The 27,720-nt window shown below is 39.2% G+C and overlaps 1 protein-coding gene across 2 annotated transcripts; it reads right to left on the bottom strand.

The window, feature by feature from the left end:
- Positions 1–27,720, bottom strand: SP4 (Sp4 transcription factor). 2 transcript variants are annotated; one of them, XM_017823902.1, is made up of 6 exons: positions 27,634–27,720; positions 25,831–25,931; positions 23,795–25,343; positions 4,906–5,134; positions 4,471–4,670; positions 1–3,381 (listed from the first exon to the last, which is right to left on the bottom strand). In XM_017823902.1, the coding sequence occupies exons 2-6, from the start codon at positions 25,909–25,911 to the stop codon at positions 3,134–3,136; spliced, it is 2,307 nt and encodes a 768-aa protein (XP_017679391.1). In that variant the 5' UTR covers positions 25,912–25,931; positions 27,634–27,720; the 3' UTR covers positions 1–3,133. The 2 variants fall into 2 exon arrangements, with proteins under 2 accessions (XP_017679391.1, XP_017679390.1); XM_017823901.1 differs by lacking the exon at positions 27,634–27,720 and adding an exon at positions 26,605–26,926.

Here is a 27,720-nt window from a genome sequence, read left to right as displayed (position 1 = left end):
TTACTACAAAACTTTTTTTTATAAGGAATTTTTGCAAAACATTTACATTTTTACCATCAACTATTTTTCTGTTTCAAAATCATTATGTAGATTTAATACCCTATGCTGCACATCAATTCTTGCGGGATGACAATTCAGTGACATGCATAAAAAAACACCACAAGGCATTAAAATGAAGACTTAAATACAAATATTGTTACAATAAAACAGTTATAAAATTGAAAAATAGGACCTAAACATCATGCTTACTTAACTTTGACAAATTAACTTTTTCTCCTAGATTACACACTTTTATTACTGCTCTCATGAAAGAAGGTGATAAATAATGACTTAACACCAATTGCTAATGTAATCGGCAACACATACACAAACCTAACCAAAGAAAGTATATTGTAAGAAAAAAACTATTCTAACACTGGAGTTCTACCATGGTAAATACACTTTGCACTGATAATTACAATAAAGCAAAATTTTTAATGGTGGCAAAGGGAATGAACAGTGAAATGCCATTAAACAAGATACTACTGCACATCTGTGCCCTATTACTTACAACAGCTATATCCCACTGAGTCAAATAAAGGACATTGAAATTTACGATCCTTTTAAGACAGAAAAGTGGATTCAGAATGGTATGCAGAACAGACTGTCAAAATGTTTCTAATTCCAGTGGTAAAATGTGCACCTGCTAACACAAGTTAATGTACTTGGGATGCTATGAAGCCAACCAGATTTAGATTTGGATACATCTATAAGAGGGATTCATTGCAGATTGAAAATTACTTCAGTTTCCTCTATGCATACATAAGTATGCATGGAAAAAATGACATATGAAATGGTTGTGCAGAATGCTTGTAACTTCAGTTTACAAAAACTGTTAACTTTTAGGAAACATGGTATTAATATTAGGAAAGTTCTTCTTTGCATAAAGAAATGTAGAGCACTGATTGTGAAGCATAATGATAAAATATATATTCGATGTTTTATTTCCTATATAATAAAATTAACAGTTAATACTACCTAATGTTCATCTGTATTAAATGTAACACCTAATTGATTCTGATGTTTTAAATCCAGATACATCAGTTAAGAGTACTTTAAATAAAATATACAAAATAATGTACAAAACCCAACTAAAATTTAAAGACTCTGTTACAAGTCTAAAAAAGCTTTAAGAAACTTGAAATTTATAACCACAGTGTAAAATTGCTTTTCTTTTATCTCAAAGCTTTTTATGTAAACTGAAAGTATAAAATACCCTCAGCTTAGTATTTTGCTACAAAGGGCTGGCCTAAAGTGTACACAGTGTAAACAATGATTGGTATTTCTTTTGCTTCAAAAATACAGAAAACACCACAAGACTGATAAAGTGTTCAGATGAGAAGTATACATTTTTGAGGGAACGCACAGGGTATCTGTTTTGTCTTGCAAATCAACAGCTACCACACACATTCTTCCTTTCGTAATTTGCGCGGGAAAAAACCCCATCTTATCCCTCTTGCACTGTACTTCCTTTAGTTACGTAAAAAATATTTTGGCGTATAAATTTCTTTAAAAACTGGTCATGAGAATTTATTAACAAATGACTTTAGATGTAAAAGGTTACATTTATGCCATGGGAAGTAATTAAAAATCTTGAGTATGAAACATTTGGCCATCTTTACTCCTTGTATGTACTGCGGTTTTCACATAGAAAAGGCAGGTTTTGTTGTTATTGTTTTTTTTCGATTTCCTCTATATTCACTGTCACATTTGAAAATGTAACCAAGCCTTTGAAACCAAAATTCATGTTGCAAAATATTTATCTTTTCCCAGTTTGTTTTGTAGTTGGAGGCTCAATATGAGTTGATAGGTAACAGATATTTATTACCAGCCTACATATTATCCTTGAAGAGAAAATAGTAATATTTAGGGGAAAAAAGAGAAAATGATTACTTTTTTTTTTTTGGTTAAAATGTGACCATTTTTTCTTTGGCTATTAAGTCAAAGCACAAAGAACTCAGCACATTAACCACAACATAATAAACTAGTATTTACAGAGATGAGTTGCTGGAGAATGAGCTACAACACTCAATTGTCTGATTAATTTCCATGAATTCTAACAAAATTAAAACATTTAAATACCTAAAATTGAGTTTTTAAGATTCAGGTTACCTACGAGTTAGAGATGGGCCACAGATGTTTTAAAATACAGAATCATAGAACCATAGAGTGATTTGCATTGGAAGGGACTTTAAAGATCATCTAGTTCCAACCTCCTTGTCATAGGCAGTGACATATATAATGAAATGAATTACCAAAAATTGACACAATTTTTTTCATCCTACATAAAGATAACATTACTTTTGTAAAATCTTATGTTAATATCTTTCTATGGTTTTGTCTTTCCTACTGTATACACTAATTCTACATAACCTTAGCTCTCTACACAAAGAGAGTAATGAAAACACTGATTGTCATTTATGCACACTACTATAATGTAGTGGTCAAAATTAGTCTGAGGTCCACCTCAGAACCACTCCACAGCATGCATCGTCCAACTGCTTCTAGAGTAGTTCCAAAACTTGAGAAAAGATGGCCAAAATTAACTTATGTGTTGTATGGACTGAGCAAAAGCCTAACAAAAGCCTAAAATATATCCACTATTGTTCATCCTGTACTCAGTGTTGCTATGCCTTATGGGAAAAGGATGCTCTCACGAAAATATTACAAATTTATGTTAAAAATAAAGTACCTTCATCAAATGGTATTAATCCTAGTCGAGGTCCACCCTGTTTTACATTGATACTATCTGACTTTATAAACACATTAATATACAGTGCTAAAATAGGGGGGTAAAGTTCACTGAAAATCGTTACAGAATATACAGACATATAACTAAAAAAGTACAGTATGGAAATATTATTCCTTGATCTGGTTATCCAGTCATCAATTTGCGGTGTTTGTATCTTTGAAATTTTTGTCTTGTTGCACCGGTGTACACTTTCCATGCTGACCCTTCAATCTGGAACAGTTACAGAAGTCGTGACTGAAAAAATTATTTCCTGCTCTGTAATCCACTTTACCAGCCCACTTCCATATCCTGAAAGGTATGTAAACTTAAGTGCAGCACTAGGTGTCCATATAAATGATCCTTTCAGAATTCTTCCATGTTTGTTGAAACGTTAGGGGTTGCTGGGTTTGAATCTTGAGAAATGGCAGCAACAGTGACAATTCTTGGAGATCCAAGAACCTCAGTAACTGAAGAGTCCAGTTCTCCTGAGGTAACGATAGCAAGGGCTGTTCCACCACCCTTCTTGTTCTGATGAGTTTTGACATGTTTCGAGAGATGGTCACTTCGCATAAACCTTTTAGAACATTCTGGGCACTCAAATCTCTTTTCACCTTTTTTAAAAGAAGAACAAAACCAAAATGTTACTGAATGAGAGCACTGAACGCTGCTTGATCATGAACGTGACCCTATTCTATTCAACATTTGAAGTGTCTTTAAAAGGATATAACGTTTTCTTTTCTACCTGACTCATTCCCAGGTGTGTTCTGTTTAGTCACAGGCTTTTGGCAATCTACTCTTCACTACTAAAATGCTCTCAACAATTATTTGCTATGCTGTGATTATCTGGTGAGAAGTTTGAATCTCAGGTCACTAGAGAATTTTCATAAACTTCCATAAACCTAACAGAGTGAGGGAAGTGAAAGCCCTCAAAGAATGACTTAGCATTTTTTAAGAATACTTTTGTTATTTAGATTACAGGGATGGGAAGGGAATTTGGAAACATGAATCCCAATGCTTCATCAGGATGTATGAAATCTACGTCAAGAGAGACAAATTCGACATACTAAAAGGTCCTACCAGTGTTCAGATAAAATTATCGCTTACGACATTGGGTGGTGTAAACTGGCAAAGGAGGGACAGGGAGGGGGATGCCCTCCTGGGGCTAGAAATATGAAGGTTGATAAAATTCTCAGCTTCTAAAAGGTCCACTTTTCCAATCTGAACTGTTAAGAGAACTTGCTTTATCAGCTCCCACTTGAAACTTCCAAGAAACTTCCCAAGAAGACCAAATCTAATGTATGGATTAGGTTAAAAAATTTCTTAAAGATTGAGCTAGCCTAAGTGAGGAAATAATGACCCTGGCCCATAACCAGTCCTACATGGCCAACCTAAATTTGTTAAATTTAGATCAGGCACTAGTTAATGTACATAAGCTATCTGTGATGAAGTGATTATATCTTTCTCTAGCCCAAATAGAGAAGAACAGTTGAAACAGATCCCATTTAATTTGTACGATTTCATAGTCAGCTTGAATTGACAAAAACTGAAATCTAACACTTCCTCATTTTAAAATTACTTTACTTACATTTAAGAGTAGTTTTCAGATAACCTAACAATTGAGATCTTTGGTACCACTGTTTAACCATGGCCACTATGACTCAGATTTGCCGTACTATGCATACAAGAGAGGGCTGACCAACCTGTGTGGGTTCTTCTATGTCTTTGTAACTCATCACTCCTTGTAAATCGCTTGCCACAAAAAATCCAGTTGCATATAAATGGTCTTTCACCAGTATGCCAGCGCAGATGTGCTCGAAGATGAGACGTCTTGCCATAAACTTTTCCACATCCTTCAATATGGCAGATATGTTGTTTCTTTTTTCCTGGCTCATTGCTGCCTCTAAAAAGATCATATTTAAACAGGTAAGTAGTTATATTCTAAAATATTACGAGCTATTGGGAAAAACATTTCATGCTAATAGAGACAATGATAATCCCCTGTCTAAAAAAACCCCCACAAACGTACTTTCTAATAGAAAGCATTAAAAATCTCGGCGATATAAGACAATCTCATGCTCAAATGAGGCAGGCTGTGATAAGATGCTAAAATATATACTGATAAAATTTACATTTACCTTCCTTCTCCCTCTCTGCAATTAGGACATGAACAGGCAACTCTTCTCAGTCTCTTGCCAGGCTGTACTTCCTGGTCAGAAGCTTGCTGAGCTTGTTGCAGCTGTACTTGTGTTATCTGATCAGGACTAACAGCACCAATTGCTGCATTAGCAATGCCACCTACTGCTACAGTAACAGGAGCTATTGTGGCTTGCTGTACTTTTACTCCATCCTGTCCTTGCTGTTGACCTGTAAAATAAAGTGTTTGCACCTTTTATTAGTCGTTTTGATAAGTGAAATGCACCAATAAACATCCTGCATTTTGTAGAACAAAAATCCACCTAATGTTAAGGGAAGCCATAAACCAAGTGTTAAATCCAGGCATTTTCCTGAAGCACTACCAGAGTACCTATGTGCTAGCTTAGATAGCCCTGTTTAACGTAATTTGTTATTAGAACAGCGCAAGACTGCAAATTACGGACTAAGAAACGTTAACTAGTTTAACAAAAGTTTTTTCTCTCAAAAGCTGAGATAAATTAAACAAAATCTAATGGAGAAATATTGTTCAATCAATTGCCAATTAATGTGTCTGTAATAACCTTTGAAAACATATCTGCATTCAGAAAACTACAATTAGCTAATTTTAAGAGTTGCTTTATGGCACTGGCAGAATTGTCACTTCTCTAACAATTTGTCCTGAATCAACATTGAGCCATAAAGGAACTTTCACAAAGAAAAAGAAACATTGTAGGACTAGACTTGAACAAGCTAACATACCAGAGCTTTCTTGGGATTGCTGTTTTGCAGGATTCTCCACCTGGGAGGGTAATTCTGGTTATATGTACAAATGGAGGGACAAGAAGCTGGAGAGCAGTCCCACGGAAAGAGATCTGGGGTTGATGGCAAGCTGTATATGAGTCAGCAGTGTGCCCTGGCAGGCAAAACGGCCAGCCATATCCAGGGGTGCATCCAGCACAGCACAGTGAGCCAATCGAGGGAAGTGACTGTCCCGCTCTACACTGCACTGATGTGGCCCCACCTCGAGCACTGTGTGCTGTTTTGGGTGCCTTAATATAAGAAGAACATCAAACTATTAGCGTGTGTCCAGAGGAGGGTGACCAAGATGGTGAAAGGCCTCGAGGGCGAGACTTACAAGGAGTGGCTGAAGTCTCTTGGTTTGTTCAGCTTGAAGAAGAGAAGGGTGAGGGGTGACATCCACACAGTCTGCACCTTCCTCAAGGGGGGCAGTGGAGAGGCAGGTGCTGATCTCCTCTCTCTGGTGACCAGTGTTAGGACACGAGGGAATGGCTTGAAGTTGCACCAGGGGAAGTTCAGGTTGGACATTAAGAAAAGGTTCTTCACTGAGAGGGTGGATGGTCACCAGAACAGGCTCCCCAGGGAAGTGATCAAATGGAATTCTAAGATTGACTTGATGAATGAAGAATTCAGCTTCATTGCCTAAGTCCATTTATCTCATTGGCTTTCTTGATCAAAGGAAATCAGGATTACTGTCTTGATATTAAAGCAAAATAGAGTATTCCGATATAGGCAAGAAATGTATTTTCTTGAGCAGCAGAGTAATATTATGTTTGCTTTAAAAATTAGTACTATACAGTCTAAGAAAATAATATGATAAAATAAATCTGACACAGATATATGACTTCCAGCTGCAATATGACAACACAATGCTAGTCCTGCTAGTAACGGGAATGGGACAAAATTAGATGCTGCCATTTTTAAAAATTCAGTGCCTTCATTCAAATGGGAAATTAAAGGAAATAATACCTAATACCTCCTTATTGAGAAAGTGTAATGGGCAACCAGAATTCCTTAGGACAGACTACTATATTTTAAGACTTGGAAGTCTTCAGTACTGAAGCATACATTTAAAACTCAGAAATCCCTTGGAGGTAACATGATTCAGAGAGATTGTAATGGTTACTTCGACTTACTTCTCAAGCATCCATAATAGACACCATCACTGGGGACTGGGAAGAACACTCTCTCTGAAGTCTAAACTGCCCAGCTACTGAGCAAGTTCAGATACAACCCAGCACAGGACAATGACTACTTCGTTCACAGGATTGCTGAGGAGCAATAGATGCCTAGACAGGCTATCTTGTGTGACATGGTGCTAACAGCCATAGGTGAAATCTAACACAACCACCTGCCACCACCACACACATGCAGGTAGTTTAGGACTGAAGAACATGATATACAGAGAACCTCCCAAAGTGACCTGACTTGTCCTCTAACAGGCCACTGTTGGCTACAAGAAATAGAGTAAATCTGTCTTTTGCCTAGGTCAGTACCAGGTTATTTTCACCAGAAGCACTGACCAAATTTTCCCAGTTATCTCTCTTGCTTTATGTCTGGAAGTTGCATCTGATATGCCTAGATATGAATACACATGAATCCCTTGTTTTCTTAAGCACGCCACAAATATTGACAGATGCTGAGTGGTTTGAGTTCTCTGAAAAGAACAAGGACAAACCCACAAGAGGTAATGTTTGAATCCCACTTGCTGTAGGACAGATAGATAGTAAAACAAAAAAAAAAAATTCTAAAAAAAGTCTGGTATTCGCAGCAGAGGAAAAATAATTACAAGCCTAATCTTGAGTGCAGAGTCCCCACATGTCTATGACAGAACAAACTCTTTTCAGAATACCAGCGTACTGGAAATAAATTTATTTTCCATAGTCTAATGGGAAAGAAAAGCAGTCATGAGAATCCTTCAGGGAGCATATGATAGGGTAAGGAGAACATCATAATATAAATGCAAATAGTAATATCTAGTACTTTAGTCTAACACTGGCAGAAAAGATCACAAGAGCTTCCAAAGAAAGTGAGAGGTTCGGGGGCAACTCCCTGTGAGGTTGTTAAGCTGTCCACGTGTTATAAATAGCCAGAGTCAAAAAAAGGCCAATAATTTATTTTTCTTATATCTAATGCTTATCTTATATGATAATGTGATTGCTTGCATTGAAAACCAGCTGCACCTTTTGGTGAGCCAAAGGTAAATGAAAAGGAAGAGCTTGCTCATCCTTGTAACCTTCCTCAGAGTACAATCTGCTCACTGCTAAACATACCCAAGATGCAAAGTCCTTTAATTCACAGAGCAGCACTACAAATGATGAGTCTGTGAACGGTCATGACAAAAGTTAAAGATGTAACAGACATTATGGCCACACCTACTGCAGCCTTTTATTCTTTTTTCACTATTAGTCACATTTTCAAGTACATTATTATGAATTATCCTTCATTGTTACAGTCTGTTAGAGGGATGACTCCAACTATGTCACAAAGTCCTCTTTGAGCAAAAAAGTCCTGTAACCTAACCAGTCTCTGGTCAGAACTCAGCTAAAGGGATAATTGTCTTTTCATTTTCTCTTTCTCTCTGATTTTTTTGAATTGATATTAAAGTTTCAATGCAACTTTTCCCTGGGCTGCCAAACCAAGGCTTTTCAAGCAAGGTGTGAATTGAGGCACTCGAACCCTGAGGATGATGACTCCTTTTCTCACCCAATGACTAGTGATCAATGTCCAGCACATAACTCTTGCTGGATCTGACCAATCCACATTTATAGGGAAGCCTGTTCAGCATTTCTAAAAACCCAACATACTATGCTGATAGATATGAACCAACTTCCACTCTCTAAGTCATGAAACGACCAACCACAGAAGGGTCTTCTGATACTTCTTCAGAATATCAAGTACCACTGCTGAAACACACTTTATCAGTTCTGAACTTTCCTTCCCCCATGTGAGGAGACCAGGTGTATCTTGGAATATAGGATACACACTACTGAGCTACAACCTTAATCTATTTATTAAACATAATATAGTGATACATCTGAGTAGAAATTCTTCACAGTAACTGTAAAGGTGATAATAAAAATACATAAGAGAAAATGCCAAATAAGGTTGCTCAGGCAGAAAATTACATTATCCATATGTTTTCAGTTAAACAGTAATTAGATGACTGCTCTTTAGATGGGATTAACTAGCTATAACACTTTTAATGCAAATGTTGATTTTTCTTCTTTAAATTAATCTCACGGAGTTGCTATTTTAAAATCCCTTCCCTTGGATTCCACTTACTAAATTCAGAACAGAACATTCTGAAACTCTGAAAATATCATACAAATTGCCTTATTTAAAGAACCACACCACAATATTCAATAAGCAAACCTAATTTTTGAGATAAAAGAGTAACTGAAGGCAGCACACACATACGATAAATATTTTTTATCAGAGATTTACATAGTTATCAGAAAACACTGGGAAGCTCAATAATGTAATTCCTAGACTTAATTTTTGTTTTGAACTTCTGGGAGAGCATCCCAACAAGCTAGCACGCTAGTGATCTACAGGATAGAAATTTATCTTTCTCATTTTAAAGCTGTTAGACATAAACAACAAGAACAAAGAATCTTGAAAATAAAAGGAATATATTTTAGACCACTTGAAAACATCTTTTCTCCTAAAGAAAAATCAGAAAATTTTCACAAAACAACTGACAGAACATACCCTAAATCTCAAAGTAAACCTGCTGTAGACTTGAGTTGTATGGGATTTTGATTTTTTAAAACTATGTACTATCCACTATGGATCACTAAGGGCTTTAACTTTTACATCATTTGTACTTATTAAGGGAAGATAAAAGCATTTCATTATCTCTTAAATCAAGCCTACAGAGAAAGATACTGAGAAAAATTAACTACTGATATGAGTTTCTAAGCAGCCTACTAAATTAAATCAGGGCAACATCTAAATGTTTATAAAAATGAGGATTTCTCAGTTGAGAGGATCTAGGTATAAATTAGCTTTTTCTTTGAAAAAAAAAAAACCAACAAACAAGCCTGCTTATTCTAAAAACAGGTGGTTGAGATACCATCCATACAAGAATAGAATGATCTCCTGACACTTTCTAGATGGAGAAAAAAGACCTATCAAAAATATTCCATTTAACTTCTTACTACTAGCATTAAAATACCATTTAAAGCCTTCTAGAAATTCTACCACAACCATGAGATTACTTGGCATTGCTTCTTCCCAATATACTCCAAACCACAAGACCTGATATCACTACATTTCACCATTCATAATCAAACCTTTCAGTAACAAGAGCTCTCAAGTTTCAGCAGGTTTCAGAAAGAGGTCTAAACAAATTACTACATGAGGGAACCAAGCCACACTTCAGTTCATCTCTGTTATTCTATATGAGTTGTCAAAGCAGTCACTGTACATTTACACCTGCTTTTGGAAGGTAAAACGTTTTTCTCAAGTTCACGTGGTTTCTTTAATAATGATTTTCTGAAGTTGTGAAATATTTTTGATTAACAAAATCATTGCTGAACTTGTGTATGACTGACCTTTATTATACATTCTATAGGGACATAAAGTTACAACAAAATGTTATAAAATAACATTGATACAAAATAACACTGACACCAACTACTCCACTGCATTTCATTTTCTCTCAGGTCTAAGTTCTCTCTTTCTTTTGGATAGTAATCATTTATTTGACCACAGGACAAAATGCAAACAGCAAGTAAACCTGATATGGTATTTACTTTCCAAATCAAGTGCAATGAGACTCACTTATTGCAATATTACATATATAATTATGAATGAATGTAATTAATGTTCTAGAAATTTTTAAGCTTCTCAAACAGAAGAACCTTCATGACTTTAATCACCAGTCTTTCCCATTTAAGGCATTAAGTAAATGCATTGCTTATTAGTGCAAGACACAGGATTATCAAGTTAAAGGATTACAAATCCTTTATTCTTCAGCATCACCTACCCAGCTTTCCAGTTTTGCAGTAAAACTGCATCTTAGCAGTTACAACTCACATATACTTTCCCATACACAAGTTTGTAACACATTCATACAAGAAAACAGAACAACTTTAAGTAACTACTATAAAGTCAAATAATGTATATACACACACACATATATCTCAATCACATTTTGAGTTAAAAACTGATTTTCAAAATAGTAACTCCAATAACAGCACCTGGATGACTGAAGAAAGCTAATGCATGGTACCTAAGAAGCACCTTCCTACATAGCGAATGACTGCTGATGATCGTGGTTATTAGGCTTGGCCATCATCCTAGGACAAGTTTCCCTTTACTACACACTGCATCTGCACTCGTATTCTTGTTCACCTGAAGTAGCAAGCATGAAAAGCTACTCTCTGAGGCAAATAGGGCAGAAGGGGAAGAAAAGGACTTAACTTTAACGATCTACAGAAATCAGGGGAATCAAGCATTAGAAAAATGGATCTTGGAAATAAGTGAAACTCAAGACTAGGAAAAGGACACTTTCAGGTTCTACTGCTTAGTTCCTCAGAAAAATTTGATAGATTTCCTGTTGCTGTTGTGCAACCAACATTCAGCAGTCCAAAGAGGACAGCATTAATGACAGACTTATCAAAGTAGGGTGCACCTTACTGTAAAATCTGAGACACACTTTGCACAATGTACCTAGAGCCACAGTGGCTAATGTTGCAAAAATGAAAATTTGTTCAACTGCATATCCTAAAAAGCAACAAGAAGGTTGCAGTTAACATTCAAAATTCAATGCCTATTACTGCAGGACAGCTAACTAAAGTTAATGATGGTCTGCAGAGTTCCAAAGCTCTACCGGCATCAGAGCTGATGCAGCAACTCACCCATTAACAACTTACTGATGCAAAGCAATGGAGAAAAAGAAGTTTCTTATGTCCCCTTGCCCTGCAAACACCAGGTACAGTCAGCTTGAAAACATCTTTTACTTTAATATTCTTTTTTCACAAAGACATACAGATAATAACTATATATTTTATATATTTATTTGTAGTAAAATACATTTATAATATATGTCTATATAATGTAATAAAATAACACTTTTACGAAGATATAACAAAGATTCTAACACTTTTTAAAAGTCTGTGGCAATAGTTTATAGTCAGAGATCCATTTTTTCGAAAGAAAACCCTAACTACTAGGAAGAAGGTTTCATGCTGAAAAAAGAAGTGCAAATCATCTTTTAAAATTAAATATATGTGAGGACAACAGTGAGTTTCAGTATTTACACAGAGGATGACGCAGTATGCAACAATTTGTCTCTCTCTTCTAGAGCAGTGGTTTATAACGATTTATGAAGAAACAATGTTTCAAAAGAAGAATTCCCCAAAACAGAAACTGTGCGAGCATTGATGCAAGGGACCCACATGGTCTGTAGAGAAGATCAGTTTGTCGTAGAGAGAGGAATTGGATTCACCCAAATACTACAAGAAATTAAGGTCACTGCAAATCACAGCATTGTGTCTAGATGCTACTACAAGCAGGAAGTTTCAGTGCAAACTGCAGCGTCAACTAGACATGTGTCTTTTCTACTCCTACGGGGTACTGCAGCAAGTTTCTACCTTTTGCCTGTGGCAAACTTTGACAAGATTTGTAAGAACTTATCATCTTCTTCTTCAAAAGCTTCCTATGCCTCAGTGTGTTAAAAAATTACTCAACAGCATTATAACTGAACTTGATTTCTGTTAAAAATACCATTCAAAAGCATGAAATTTAAGGCAATAAAAACTTTGAGGGGTTTAAGCATCCTAAAAAAATAAAGCTTGCTTCCTTTAGTGCAATAATCTTTTGTGTTACCAATGCCCAAAAACTTTCACAAAGTTTAATGACTTTTCAAAAATGTAAGGCTTTACCAAAGTGCTGTAGGACAACCTGAGGTCACTTCAGCACTTTGAGGCAGAAAAGAAGTTTTCAGGTAGTATCGTCCATTAAACTAAAAGCAAGTTTCCTTTTCATTACTTTATTAAACACAGGAAAGAGCTACCACAAATACAACACAGAAAGACCTATACAAAACCAACATAAAAATCAACCACAGAGCTACAGTTCAGTCTTGAACAAAATTTAGTCTTGAACAACCAAGTGGTGGCTTCAGTTAAAGAAGGCAATATTTTTGGTTGTTTTGGATACTGTGACTTCAAATGGAAAGAAACAATGGTCAATTTATTAGGCATTCTAAAGAAGGAGGTGGAGTCAGAAAAATAACTAAAGGCAAGAGACTCTTCCAAAAACCCCTTGATTTTTATCATCGAGTAAATAGTCAAAAAGAACCGTATTTAGTACTGAACCTTAGAGGAACAGATAACTGAAAATTCAAGTACCAACTGAGCTGCAAAGTGTCAGAGATATTGCATGGAAACTAGTGGCAGATCTAAGAAATTGAGGGTTTTAGGTTTACTTTTATGGAACATCTCCTTCTGCCCCATCACCTTGCCCCAACTCTCAGATTATTCTACAGCTTATAGCCACAACATAATGTGGCACATTTCTTTCCTTCAGCTCTTCCCCCTAACTCTTAAACAGGGATAGGACTAGAAAGAAACTTGGTGACTGTCAGTCTCCACAGTCTGACTAGAGGACTTCAATAACGGTTGGACTTGATGATCTCAGAGGTCCCTTCCAACCCAGTTGATTTTATGATTCTATAATACCTGATGAACTGAAACAAAACAAAACAGAACATCCTCCCACCATCATCTCCCCTCCCAACAAAAGCCTATCTTACACACTTTTGCCATATGGAAACATAAATACTGGTCTCAGAAAGTGTGGGTTTTTTGCATCTCCATTCAGTTTCTGAGTATTACCATGAAACAGTAATAGCTGAATCTTGAAAGGACAGAAGTAGGTTGACATAAAAAAAAAAAAATATGCTAAGTTGCCAGTATTCTCTTTGGATTTTGGGGAGTTGTGATGAGGGGGTTTTTGGTTGGGTTTTATAGGATTTTTGACTATAGTGTAGGTAGCTTACATGTTTTACACTTGATTAGAAGGTTCATGAATGTCCTTGAAATAAACATTTTGGCTATATGAAATGTTATGTTGATCAAGATAAGAGTAAATATGTCTCTTTGTACAGGAGGAATTAGTTAACAGGTACATACATACATGAAAAACAGAAAATCATTTAAACAGAAAGGAAGATTGATGACTTTAAAATTAGTTTAAATTGTATAGCAGTTGATAATTTATTCAGAACAAAAAATAATGGCAAGGTGATTAGAAGTTATTATAAGGAATAAAACAAGATTCATAAAACATTTTCAAAGACCTTATACCGTAAGACTAAATATAAGACACAAGCCTTGGTTTTATTAACAGCCTATGGGTAGATAGGTTAATCAATATTAAGACTAATATATTTAACTGATTTCATTAAAGATGTAAAAACTGAAACTTTGTTACAGCCTTTACTAGACAAGGACCAACAAAACTACATATTACAAATCACAAAAGAACCATGTAAATCTCTAAGATTCAAACCCTTAGAAGTTCTGACATCTTCTTAACACTGTTAACCCTATAAAACTATATACCTAGTCTTCTTTTTTGGTTCAGGACAAACTTAAAAGCTTCATGTTTTTGTCAATACTTTCTGATGAGCAAAGAAACAAGACAATAAAGATCCATATTTCTTCAACATCAGTATTTTTCTCAAGGAAAAAGTGGTCACATCACTTGAAACTATAATTAAGGAAAGCCAGACTTGGACCTAACATGTATCCCAAGTTTTTTTTGGCAGAAGGATATTAATTGGTAATTTTCTCTTCACAACAACTTTCTACTCGACTGGCAATCTATGAAGATTAAATATGCACGTTGGAGTAAAATGTTTTTCTGATGACCAGCTGATCAAGGTATACGACTGTTATCAACTCTCAGTAGTATTAAACATCAGTGGAAACTCCATTCTTAAGAACTGATGCATACAGAAATCAATATAACTATATAACCATACCCCAAACTAAACTAAGCATGTGCTCAGATGCTACATTTCTCAAGAGACTACAGATGTCCAGAACTACTGTTCTGGTGAAAGTGTCATGACAAGGAGAAAACATTCATTATAAAAATTACATTTTGTAATGCAGTCCCAACTAGTTCCAAAGCTACTATGCTATAGCACAGAATTCAAGCAACATTTATTAACTAAATTATTCATTAAAAATCACTGACCACTGAAAAACATAATTGATCTTCCATAATCATAGAATATCCTGAGTTGGAAAGGACCCACAAGCAGCACTGAGTTCAAGTCCTGGCTCTGCACAGGGCAACCCCCAATAATAACACTGTTTATACTTGAAATTAATATTCTCCTTAGAACTCAACATGCCATTCCATATATAGATTTTTTCAATAATCACCATTGCCATTAAAGGTTTTTAATATATTAATCCAGTAAGAATTGATTTATTTCATGTACCAGCACCAAAATCATATGAAGCTTAGTACTCCATAATTTAAGTTACGGTGAGGAAGCTATTGAAATCAGATTTTTAACATGTTTCTTGTCTTTCCCTTATGCCAAGTGGTAATGGAAGAACAAGAAGATTGGCTTAGTGCAGATCTAAGCACCGTTTAAAAAAAGAAAAGAATACTAACAGGCTGATGAAGATGTGCCATATCACTCAGTTTACTTGCTTGAAATTTTATGAACAAAGAAGCTCAGGCAATTCATTTCCTGCTCTATATGCTCAGACTTCTGACAATAGGGAGTAAGGGAGGGGATGGTAAAACCCAATGTTCTCAGTGTGGCTGTATTGATGAAACATTCTTATAAGACCACATAATCTAATATGGAAATACAACTTTAGTATCAATCTTCTCTGAAGAATTTAAAACTTACATTTTATTCTTGAAGTTTATAGCATAGAAATAGTTCATTATGAACCTATTTTACCTGGCAATTATGAGCAAAGTTGGTACTTGAAATGCTTCCCCTTCCCACTTTATTTTAGAAATAATGATGAAGTTATCCCTTGCTACTCACTGGTCAGGCAGAAAAGACTTGTTTTACTGAGGTGTTTTTACCAGGTTATTCTCCGTTGTCAATTCAGCTGAACAGCATTCTTTAGGCATCAAGTTCAGGACCTGTATACTGACACTTATTTTTATGCTACCATCACCAAGCGAAATGTTTGTTTTCACCAGCATAGTTTGTTGTTAAACTACTTCTGCCACTATTTTTAATTTCAGTTTAAGAAAATCTCATAACCAAAGCAATTTTGTCATTAGAAGACTAAATGCTTCTCCTGTAATTATTTTGAAGCATTTAAAAAGGATGCCAGTACTATAATATTTGGAACACTATGGTTCTGCAACAATTCTCAGCTCAAGGCAACCTGAGAACAGTTGTGACCTTTCATGACTTTGGAAAAAGTATGCTACATTTCTATACTCCTCCCATCTACACTATCAGAATGCCAAGTCACACACTGTGAAGTAAAAAACAAAGAAAGATTCCATTTTTTTGGTTGGTTTTTCTTTTTTTTTTTTTTTTGGAATATAGCTCAGTTCTTCGTACTTATCTTTTTATTGCAGATTCCACAGCTTGAAGCTTGTTTCTTTCAAGGTATTTGCTGCATCTTGCTTGCCAGTGAACATCCAGGGAAACACTGGATGTTATTTGGGGAAAAAAAAATAAATCATCCAACCCCTTTCCTTCAGCTCTTTTGACTTCCACGCTTAGAGTTTATATTTGCCAGTTTACTTGTACATAATGTGGCTATTTCAAACCCTTTTCACCTTCTTACCACCTACAGGCATCCCTCCTTGCTTAGCTACACCACTCTCTACCTTCTGTTTCCATACATATTCACTATAACATTAACAGGAGCAAGGAGACCTACAGGACACATATCACAAAAATGCATTTTCTTTCATTCAACAACATAAGTGTAATATTCTAACTTCACACTAAACACCTTCCCCTCCCTCAAAATCTAGCATATTTGATAGAGAATAATAGACTGTGATGGTATGAAGATAAATAAGATATTTTAAGTTTTCATAATACAGAGTTTGAGAATATTAAATAGAAATGTGTCTTATGCAACAACCAGAACACCATATATTGCAGACAAGTATTGAGTGCTTAAAAATAAATCCATCAAGGACTATTAAATATATTTCAAAACAAATATCCCACTTCTGGCTCTGGAAGGCCTGAGCTGCACATCACTGAATAGCAGGAAGAGTATCTGAGCACTGTTCTTGTATGCATCACCTGCAGTCAGCATCAGGCAGGGTCAGAAACACCTTCGATTCTTACATCCCGGAATCATAGAATGGTTTGAGTCACAAGGGACCTTTAAAGATCACTCAGTTCCGATGCCCATGCCATAGGCAGGGACATCATCAACTAAATCAGGTTGCTCAAAGACCCAGCTAACCTCACCTTGAACACTTCTAAGGATGGGGCATCCACAACCTTTCTGGGAAACCTGTTCCAGTGTCTCACCACCCTCATAGTAAAAAATTTCTTCTCATTACATCCAATCTAAACCTCCCCTTTTTCAGCTTAAAACAGCTGTACCTTGTACTGTGACTACAGGCAGGCCTTGGTAAAAAGTCTGTCTTCTTACAAGCTCCCTTTGTATATTGAAGGGCTGTAATAAGGTCTCCCCAGTCTTCTCTTCACCAGTTTGAAGAACTCCAACTCTCTCAGCCTGTCTTTGAACAAGATGTGTTCCAGCTCTCTTCATTTTCACGGCCCCCCCGGACCTGCTCTAACAGATCCATGTCTGTCTTCTACTGGGGATCCCATCCCTGGACACAGTACTAGAGATGGGGTCTCCAAAAGAGTGGCAAAGAGGGGGAGAATCACATCCCTTGAACTGCTGATCTTATTTCTTTTTATGCAGCCCAGCATACAATTGGCTTTCTGGGCTGCAAATGTACATTGCCAGCGCATATCCAATTTTTCATCTGCCAATATGCCCAAGGCTTTCTCCTCAGAGGTGTTCTGAGTCCCTAAGTCCACCACCCAACCTATACTGATATTGGAGATTGCCTCATCCCAGTTGCAGGACCTTTCATTCAGCCTTGCTGAAGTACATGAGATTCACATTGGCCCACTTCTCAAGCCTGTCAAGGTCCCTCTGTGTGGCATCCCTTCCCTCAAGCGCATCAACTGCACCACTCATTTTGGTGCAATCTGCCAACTTGCTGAGGGTGCACTTGACCCCACAATGTTATTAACAAAGTTATTGACCAGTATTGGTCCCCTGAGGGACTTCACTGACTACTGATCTCCATTTGGAGATGGAACCATTGATGGTAACTCTTGAATGTGGCCATCCAGCCATTTCCTTATCCATCAAATCGTTCATCCATAAAACCCGTATCTCTCCAAGACTACTGTGAAGGACTTTGTCAAAGTCCTTACATAAGTCATGGTAGGTGAAGTAGATGATAATCAGCTGCTTTTCCTTTACCTACTACTGCAGTCACTGTCATAAAAGGCCACCAGTTTAGTCAGGCATGATTTACCTTTTGCAAAGACATGTCTGATGAAGATTGGGACAACACATTGGTTGTGTCTAATTTTCCTCTGTCACCCATATGCCTTGACATACTTTGCAGGTGTGTTCCATGATCTTACCAGACACATATGAGGCTTACTGGTTAGTAGTTTTCAGGGGTCTCCTTTATACCTGTTTAAAAATAGGTGTGATGTTTCCCTTTTCCCAGTCACTATTCTTGAGTGACATAATTTCATCTTATGAATTTTATTCCTATTTAAAGAATTTGGTAGAATGTTTTGAACTCCTCTGCAAACTTTGACCCAGAATGACAGTAATATTTAAACAATGTCTTCAGTTTTTGAACAGCAAGTCCTAAAACAAGTGATTGTCACACAAGAAGAGTTAATAAAGACAGAAAGGGAAGAGAAAACCTTGAAGACAGGCTGAAGCTGGATGCAGACAAATGGGAAAAGGCACAAGAAATCAGGAGACCTCAAGGTACTGACAAATTGCATAACTACCAAATGCAGTGAAAGTAAACGGTCAAAGAGAGAAATGCCTTGGTAACTCACATTACTATAGAGTATGAAACAGAAGGGCAAGGCTCATTACATTTTTAAAGCACTCCGATAAGAACACTTGGCATTGGATTTCATTGTCATTAATAACTATTTTGGAGTGCACAGCACATCCTTGCAAAAGACTTAAAACTAGCCAGTTGCAGTAGTGCTAGGCAATAGACTGTTCCACTGAACAGAACTCATTGCTTCAGGTTATTTTGGTCAACAAACTCCAAATTCCCCATAATTCAGGCCATCACTCATCTTAAAGAAAATGGCTTGAACTTCTGTTGCAAGATGATGGAATCTGGTGACTGTTGCCTAAGGAAAGTAAAAAAGCTTGGAACAAGTATACATAAAACACAAGTAATATTTTTCACTATTTTAAAACAAGAGCATCTCATTCACTTTTGTAGGGGACAATATCTCCATTACCATGTAGCAAAATTACTTCAAGCTGTATAATTAAGGTAGATAGGAGTTTGATCTACCATTTTTTCCTCATAAGAAACGGAATTATTCTGAGGGACAAAAAAACCTTAAAACCAACAAACCAACCAAAATAATTTAGCCCACCAAAAGGAAACAAGGTTATGAACTGTATATTTTTCTTAGAGTCATCTAGTACTAAAATAAGTTCCTTTCACACAGTCACTCATATTGTTAATTAACACATCTGGACAGTTGGAAGGGCCTGAAAATAAACTTTAAAAAGGCAAAAGATACCTTATATTTAGAAGGGGATGGGGGTCGGGTATAGGAATCCTTTGCATTTGCATCTGCAACTCTCACAGCAGGAGCTCTGAAAAAGGGCAAGGGCACTGCGCAGTACTTGCCTGTCCTCAAGCTCATAGAGGCTAAATTCAGAAGGCCACCGACAATAACATTCCAGGCTACCCCCTTCTACAGGGAACCATGTATGAAGCAACAACAATTCACACAGCACAGAAGAAATGAAGTTTACTTTGTACAGAACTAGCTTGCTAAAGGCCATGACAGGTACTGATCTCACAGCAAGGCAGGTATTTGTAGATCCCTGCAGTTCAAGTAAACATAGTTGCTTTTATGTAGTCTTTTGTTTGATTAGCTCTTAATTAAATAATGGTTTAAATATCAGGTTTTAAGACTCATAAACTTAGTTTTTGTCTTCTCATCCAGCTTTCTTCTGTACAGTTAATTACTCATTTGACTGACACTTTGTACATCTTAACTAAATTTCACAGAATCACAGAATGGTGTAGACTGTAAGGGACCTCTGGAAGGCATCTGGTCCCACCACCCTGCTCAAGCAGGGCCACCTACAGAAAGTTGTCCAGGACCATGTCCAGACAGCTTTTAAATGTCTCCAAAGATGAAGAGTCCACAACTTCTCTGGGCAACCTGTGTCAGTGTTCAGTTATTCTCACAGTAAAAAAGCCACTTTCCTCTGCATCACTGATATTGAAGGAGTTTTCCCTCAGGCCAGAAAATGAAAGGATGCGAGAACTTCTCTGCTTTGCCCTGCTTTTTGACAACATGGAACATATAACCCAAAGTATGACACTTACCAAGATCAGTGGTTGAACTTTTAACTGAAAAACACAACAAAAAAACCTCCAAACACACATATGTTTACAGTAGACTTTGAGTAACAAAGGTTATAAAAAACAGACCAAAATACAATATTTACTAGAAGATTTTAATATTTTTTTCCCCCCCAATGTGAAATTTTCCTTTTTTGGAACTCAGAATCCATTTGACGAAACAAAAAACCAAACAGACAAGAACAACAAATCAACAAAAACCACAACAATCCCCCCCACATTTTTCAAAATTGTTTTATAGTTTAATATTTTCTATTATAATTTTAAATTAAGAATTTTTTGCTTTACTATTTAATTTACTACTGAAAAACTATATCTATATATACATATACATATATAAAAGTACCTAAATTACCTCACTGTGGAAATAACTAGGAAAACCACTGTTCATGGAACAGGAATATGACACAACTGTGAGAAAAAATTATTTATTGTGATTTCTAGTTTTTTTCCTAGAAACTCAACTGGCTTGATCAAAGGGGTTTCACTGAAGGACAAAGTAACTTTTTTTCCCTAACAAAGTTAGAGGACGTGAATCAGTGCATGGGATGAGTCCTTCATTTAGTCTTCTTCCTAACATTTTCTGGACATCCTCCATATAGCTAATTTCTAACACCTACTGCTCATTTGTAGCAAATTATCTACTTCTGGAGAATTCAACTTATTTTCAAGACACTTCATACTGGCAAGCTCAAGTACTGCAGAAAAGAATGGAAATACCAGTCTGCAGATACTGAGGTAACTGAGCTGTTTATTTTTTCAAAAGGTTTCCTGTAACAATAATAACAAAAAGCATTTCAAATAAAAACCAGCAAATCTGAGGAAGTTAATAGCACTGACTAAGTCAGCTTACTCTTTTTAAGTGATAAGCAAAGTTTAGATCGTAGCATATTTGTAATTTTCTATTTCATAACCATTGTTTCATTGAAATCTTAATATAGCATTAAGAGTACATCATGCTCTTCACTCTCCTTTCCATGCTACTATGTGTCTCATTCCCAGGGTGTAGCATCAGGAAGTTACACAAGACAGAAGCAGAGAAGGCAATTATAACTAATCTCTTGCATTCACAAAGCTTGTTCTTTCTCCAAAACCTCATGTCTTGGGGGGAGAAATAATACCTTATTGACTAGGTAAAGGAGAAAAGGTCAGAAGATGATTGTAAGGGCAGAGCACCTCTTCTATGATGAAAGGCTGACAGAAATGGAGTTGTTCAGTCTGGAGAAAAGGCGGCTTCAGGGAGACCTTAGAGCACCTTCTAGTACCTAAAGAGTCTACAAGAGAGTTGGAGAGGAACTTTTTACAAGGGCATGTAGGGTTTTCTACAATGAGGGTGGCAAAATATTAGAACAGGTTGCCCAGAGAGGTGGTGGATGCCTCAGTCCTGGAAAACATTCAAGGTCAGGTTGGATGGGACTCTGAGCAACCTGATCTAGTTGAAGATGTCCGTGATCACTGCAGAGGGGTTGAACTACACGACCTTTAAAAGTCCATTTCAATCCAAACCATTCTATGATTCACTGCTGCCAGCATAAAATTAGAAGTACTACAGAAACAGGCATAAGGCCTACCTGGAGCAAGGTGGGAGAGGGTGGAGAGGAATTCAGTGGTCACAAAGCTTAAGTCTAGTTAACATACAAACACTGTATGACTAAGGCTTGGCTTGTCCAGGACCGTATTTGTGACTCATTCTCCTTCTTTCATCCTCAGTTACAAATCTCAATCCCTTTATTTTCCAAAAGACATCATATTTGAGCAGAGGTAAGGTCTATTATAACCAAGAGAGATGAGACTCAGAACCCCTTGCACTAATACCTGCTAGTGTGTAGTAAACAGTTGTACATGATTAGTAAGCAGGGAAAAAATCTGCATTCAGAAAGGTTCTTCCTGCACCCCTAAATCCAGGCTGTTCCCAAAGCAGGCTTCCTATGAAGAGTCCCCTACCAAACTAGAGACTATTGGCTAATAATAGTGGTCAAGCAGGACCTTTCCATCAAGGAAAAAAATATTCCAAGGCACATAGGACTGCAAGATGTAGCAGCTGGTCAGCTCCTGCTAACCAAAACTTCTCTTTGAACCATTACTAAACACAAGGTCAAGATTTTAATTCTGGTTACCCAGATTAACTCCTGTGGCACTCCTTAAATAAGACAGGTTTAGCGCATCTAACTCAGCTCTCAATATTTCAACATGCCATTGAGTGCCAAAAATACCATAGCAGATGAAATTCTCCCAATGGCAAATTTCTTATTATCAAACAATGTACAGTCTTCTCAAAAATATTTCAATAAAAGACCACAATCCTTTGCCCGGTTAAACATTTCTCATCTTAACATATGATTATAAAAAAACAAACAGTTTAAGAGTCAATATGATACTAATGTTTGCTTATGCAGACTGGACAGTAGTTAAACATGAGTTTTTTACTTACAGTTTTATACTAAAAAGCTGTGCCTATAGTCAGATTGTTGTTAAGACAACAGTTTTCTGTAACTACAATAGGAGACTTTTACTTGTATGACAAACCCAAGCTTATGTAAGCAGTTATCAAGCTGGCAAAGAGAACCTCTACCTAAATCAAGTTTTATCTGAAACATTAAAAGTTGGCAAATCTTACATAGAGTTGCCCTTGTGAGACACTGCAGAGACCTTGCACAGAACTTACCGTAGATCTAAGCTTAGTTATTCAGCCTAGAGCCTTTTAAGAGCTCCTTTCCCAGCTATTAGACCAGCATAACCAAACAGGCATTTCATAATACTTATCAAAAGTTCATCAGCAAGTACTGAGGTACAGTTATCAGCTGTTTTTATTTTTATTTAAAAGACCAGTCACACAAATTATGCTGTGCATGAGCACACCTTATTTCATTCAATCTCTCTGCAGAATTCAAACTTTTAAGGGAACAACTTTATGAGCTAGTGCAGCATGCAATGAGTAGGTCCATACAAATGCAGCCAGGACACAAGGTATCCCAGTCTGCATATTGTCACTTTTCTCATTATACATCCCTCGTACAGAGATTAGAAATACTGCTTGGTTGGAAAAAGCTTTTTCCTATTATTTTTCACACATTTCAAAGCTCTAACAGTAAAGTCTCATGTTTGCCTTTGGAGCCTACATGTCTTTAGTAAGATGGAGGACAGAATCATTTAAGTATAGTTTATAAAATGCAAACAGTTCCATTTCAATTGACACAATCGGTAATAATACCTAAATGTTTAGCAAAAATTTCAGATATTTCAAAATCTGAATTTTAGTGGTAAGTGCAAGGTATTTCCTCACAGTTAAGAGTTCAATGTTTATTACAAAAATTCGGGAAAAAAAGCGTTAATTTAAAACCATTCTTGCAATAGTAAAAATACCCCACAAAAACACAACCACCCACTACAAACAAAACAAAAAAACCCAAAACAAACCTAAAACTTTGTCAGACCACTCACCTGCAACACTGGTAATGGTAACAGGAACTCCTTGAACTTGAACACCTGCAGCACTCAGGTTGGCAACACTTACTGTTTGAAGATTAGGTACTGAAGCAAGCTGTGCAGCGTTCAGAGTGATGGGGGTACCAGCAACAGCCACTGGAGCAATCTGGGCAATGGTTGTGCCACCACTTGAAGACACAGGGGTAATGGTTAGTTGTTGGGGTAACCCAGCATTTTGAACTTGAAGGTTTGAAAGGCTTTGCAGATTCTGAACCTGCACAGTTTGCCAGCTGATCTGTCCTGACGGCGTTAAAGTTGGAGCCCTGATGAGCACCTGAGTTGGGCTCACTGCCTGCAGCTGAACGTTCTGCAAAGGCTGCTGCTGGATGGTCTGTATAGTCTGCCCTGACTGGAGCTGAAATGACTGTGGAGGAATGGCCTGAATAATCTGCTGTTGAGGCTGCTGGATCTGTATCTGCTGCAGAATAGGCTGACCGACGATTTGGACCTGCTGAAGGGAACCTGACTGATCCTGCACGCTCTGCAGTCCATTGGACTGAAGCTGACTGGAGTTCTGGCCTTCGGAGTCTGTAGCGGTTGTTTGAGCTTCTTCAGTCGCCTGCTCTGAGCTGCTGCCTGCTGTGCTTGTGTATTGGCCTGTTTCTGCAGAGCTTACCAGTGTGTCACTGCTAGTCAGTGACGTTGAGGCAGTGGTCGTAGTGGTGGAAGATGAAGAAGGAGACTCTGGCATGGTAGTACCAGAGGCAGAAGTGACAGGTGTAGAGGCTAGCTGATTTCCATTGGAAACTCCGCTCTCAGTAGACTGGCCAACTTGCCCTGAACTTCCTCCAGTGGCAATATTGTTAATCACAGGCAACGCGAGGGTTACTCCACCAATGTTTATAGGTAAGGTTGTTACAACTTGCGCCTGAGTACCAGGAATAGTTTGCAGTTGCAGTGGTATGGAAACACCAGGCCTAATTTGGACTGGAACTGTCTGATTTGCTAGGTTTTGAGCAATAACGTTCCCCGAAGCTGTCCTGTTTGCAGTTGTAAGGATAGCTTGATTATTCCCTGCAGGAATAAGCTGAATTTGACCCTGTATGTCTTGTAGACCAGTAGCATTAGATGGATTGATTTGACCTTCTGTTGCCTGAATCTGTGGGATCACTTGGTATTGGACACTACCACTTGGATTTTGTACTTGAATGACTTGGAACTGTCCAGGGGTTGTTGAAGAAGAATTGCCTGATTTAGTTTTTGAAGGAGATGCACTTCCATTGTTACTGCTGGAGGGACTTGCTGCACTTGAGGCAACAGAAGATCCTTGTTGAGTAACATTATTTTCTTTTGAAGCAGAAGGCGCAGCAGCAACAAGCTGCCAAGCGTTTCCAGCAAGCTGAGTTGTTACCAATTCCAACTGCTGTGGCTGATTCTGAAGCTGCACCAAACCTTGATTTGGGTCTATAATAATCTGCTGCTGTCCAGTTCCTTGATTCTCACCAGGAGTTCCTATTTTGCTGCAAGTGGCTGCTAGCAAAGCAAGAGGTGAAGGTTGAGAATCCTGTCCATAAAGAGAGAAAACAGAATAGATTCAGAAGAGCCTGAGTATGAACCACCAGAAGATGTGAGCATTAAGGTTTGCACAGGAAGCAAAAAAAAAAAAAAAAAAAGTCCTTCTGCATGGAGACCAACAATACAGCTCTGAACAAGGAACTACAAATTGCTGTAAGTAATACTTAAAGTCCTTAAAAGTCCTTAATTCTCAATGAATATGTGACAGCCAGGACCTCAACTGCATCCTCAATTCAGTCTTTTTTCCTCTCTAAAATAAAGAAAAAAATAAAAAATGTTTCTATTACATGTAAAGTAGCTGATCACTGCAAAATGCAATCAAATAAACATGTCCAGGCAGTAAAAACATTGCACCCAACCAACTATTTCATCCAACCCAGAGAAAGATGCCCTGAGCAGGAAATGCTTTTAGATGAACATTTCATTTTAAATGCTAATAGTTTGGGCATTTCCCTATTCGGATGTGTGTTCTTTACCTGTGAGCCTCCAGTTTTCCCTTTTTTATTATTATTGTTGTTATTCTCTGCCTCGGGAGATTTCTCTCCCTCTGTGGGCATAGTTTCCTCCTTCTTTTGATCTGCAAAAATATCAAGTGTAACAGGTTAATTATTCACCTTCATTTATACAACAACAAAAGCTACGATCATATCCTTTTCGGTTCCCAGCTCGTCGCCTTTGCTTCTTCATGAAAACAACAGTACAAATCATTATTACAAAAGAACGAGTCCTAAGAAACGTGGTTTGAAACCCAACCCATGGGGGCTGGAGAGTTAACACCCAAAAAGGGGAGGTTTGGTTTCCTCTCCCAGAGACAGCAGGAAAAAACCACCCACAACCCTCCTCCTCCTCCTGCCCCCTAAAGCATCGACGGCCACTGAGTGGCCGCCGATGCTTTAGGGGGCAGGAGGAGGGTTGTGCATGGGAGGGAAAGAGGGAGGAAAAGAGGAATGAAGGAGGGAGGGATGTGCACAGGAGGGAGGGTTCGCGAAGAAAGGGGGAATGGAGGAGGGAGGTACGGAGGAGGCAAGCCGGAGGGGTAGGCAGGAGAGGAAGAGAAGAAAGGGGGCATAAGAGGAAGCAGCACGGATGGGTGGAGGGGCAGCGAGAGGAGAACGGGGTAAGAAGGGGGAGAAGCAGGGAAGAAAAGGGGGAACCCGGGAGGGCGGGACAGAGGGGCGATGAAGGGTGGAGGGAGGAGCGGAGGGAGGGAGGGGTGTGCACAGGAGGGAGAGAGGGAGGGGGTTACATACCGCTCATCCCGCATTAATGCCCCGCTGAGGCGCCGCTCTAGGGGGGAGGAGAAGGAGGAGGAGGAGGCGGAGGGTGGGGTGGGGGTAGCGGGGAGAAGGCCGGTCGCAGCCGGGAGCTGGGAGGAGCGGGACGGCCTATTTTTCCACGAATGGCCGCCGCTGGGCTGTGGCGTAGCTGCCTTTCTCTCCGCCCGCCGCCGCCGCCGGCCTCAGCCCGCCGCCTTGAGTGACAGTCGCGGGCTGGGGGGGGGCGGGCGGGGGCGGGGCCCGCCGGGGCCCCAACGACGCCCACTGAGCAGGAAACCGAGCCCAGCCGCCGGCCCCTCGGCCGCCCCGCTCCTCCTCAGCCCGACTCCCCACGCCGCAGGCACGAGGGGCGGGGCGGGGGCGGGTCGCAGCCCAGAGCCCTCGGCACCGGCCTCCTCCTCCTCCTCCTCCTCCTCCTTCTCCTCCTCCTCCTTCTCCCGGTGCTCTGCCGTCCGCGCCGCGCGGGAGGGGCGTGGCCGCCGGGGCGCGCGCGCTCCGCGGAGGCGGCCGCGGCTCCCGCCCTCACGCCGCTATCTTGACAGCGCCGGGCGGAGGGAGGGGCGGGAAGGGGGCGGGGCCTGGGCCGCGGCGGGGCGGAGCCACGCCGGGCCCTCGGCCCCGGGTCCCGCCGCGGATCGAGCCTCTGATTGACGGCGCGCGCGGCCCGGCCGCCAGCGAATCCGGCGAGGGGGCGGGCGGGGCTGCGCGCGGCCGCTGGCCAACCCGAGGGCACCCGTCCGCCTCGCGCGCTCGTAACTGACAGCGCGCGGGAAGCCCCCGATCTGCCGCTTCCCCTGAGGCGCGGCCACCCTTCCCCCTCCACTCCCTCTGGCCGGCCAAGGAGCGGGGAGGAGACGCTTCTACGGCTTCCATATGGAAGCCGGGGCCTATTCCCTCCCCCGCCGAGCTACTCCTTTGTAACGGACTCCCGCGCCAGGCCTCTGCCTGCGCGCTGGCTCAGAGGCGGGAGGGGGAAGGGCGGCCCGGAGATCGCTTCCACACCTGCTGTGTGGGGGCGGGAGCTGTCTCTTCCCTCCCCATTGGCGCTGTTGAGGAGGCCGGCGCGCGCGGCACGCCGGGATACGTAGT

This window comes from Lepidothrix coronata, unplaced genomic scaffold (assembly GCF_001604755.1).
Source record: "Lepidothrix coronata isolate B3197 unplaced genomic scaffold, Lepidothrix_coronata-1.0 Scaffold106, whole genome shotgun sequence".
NCBI classification, from domain to species: domain Eukaryota; kingdom Metazoa; phylum Chordata; class Aves; order Passeriformes; family Pipridae; genus Lepidothrix; species Lepidothrix coronata.
Note: the sequence above shows the minus strand (reverse complement) of the source record. Positions and strands in the feature narration are given on the sequence as shown.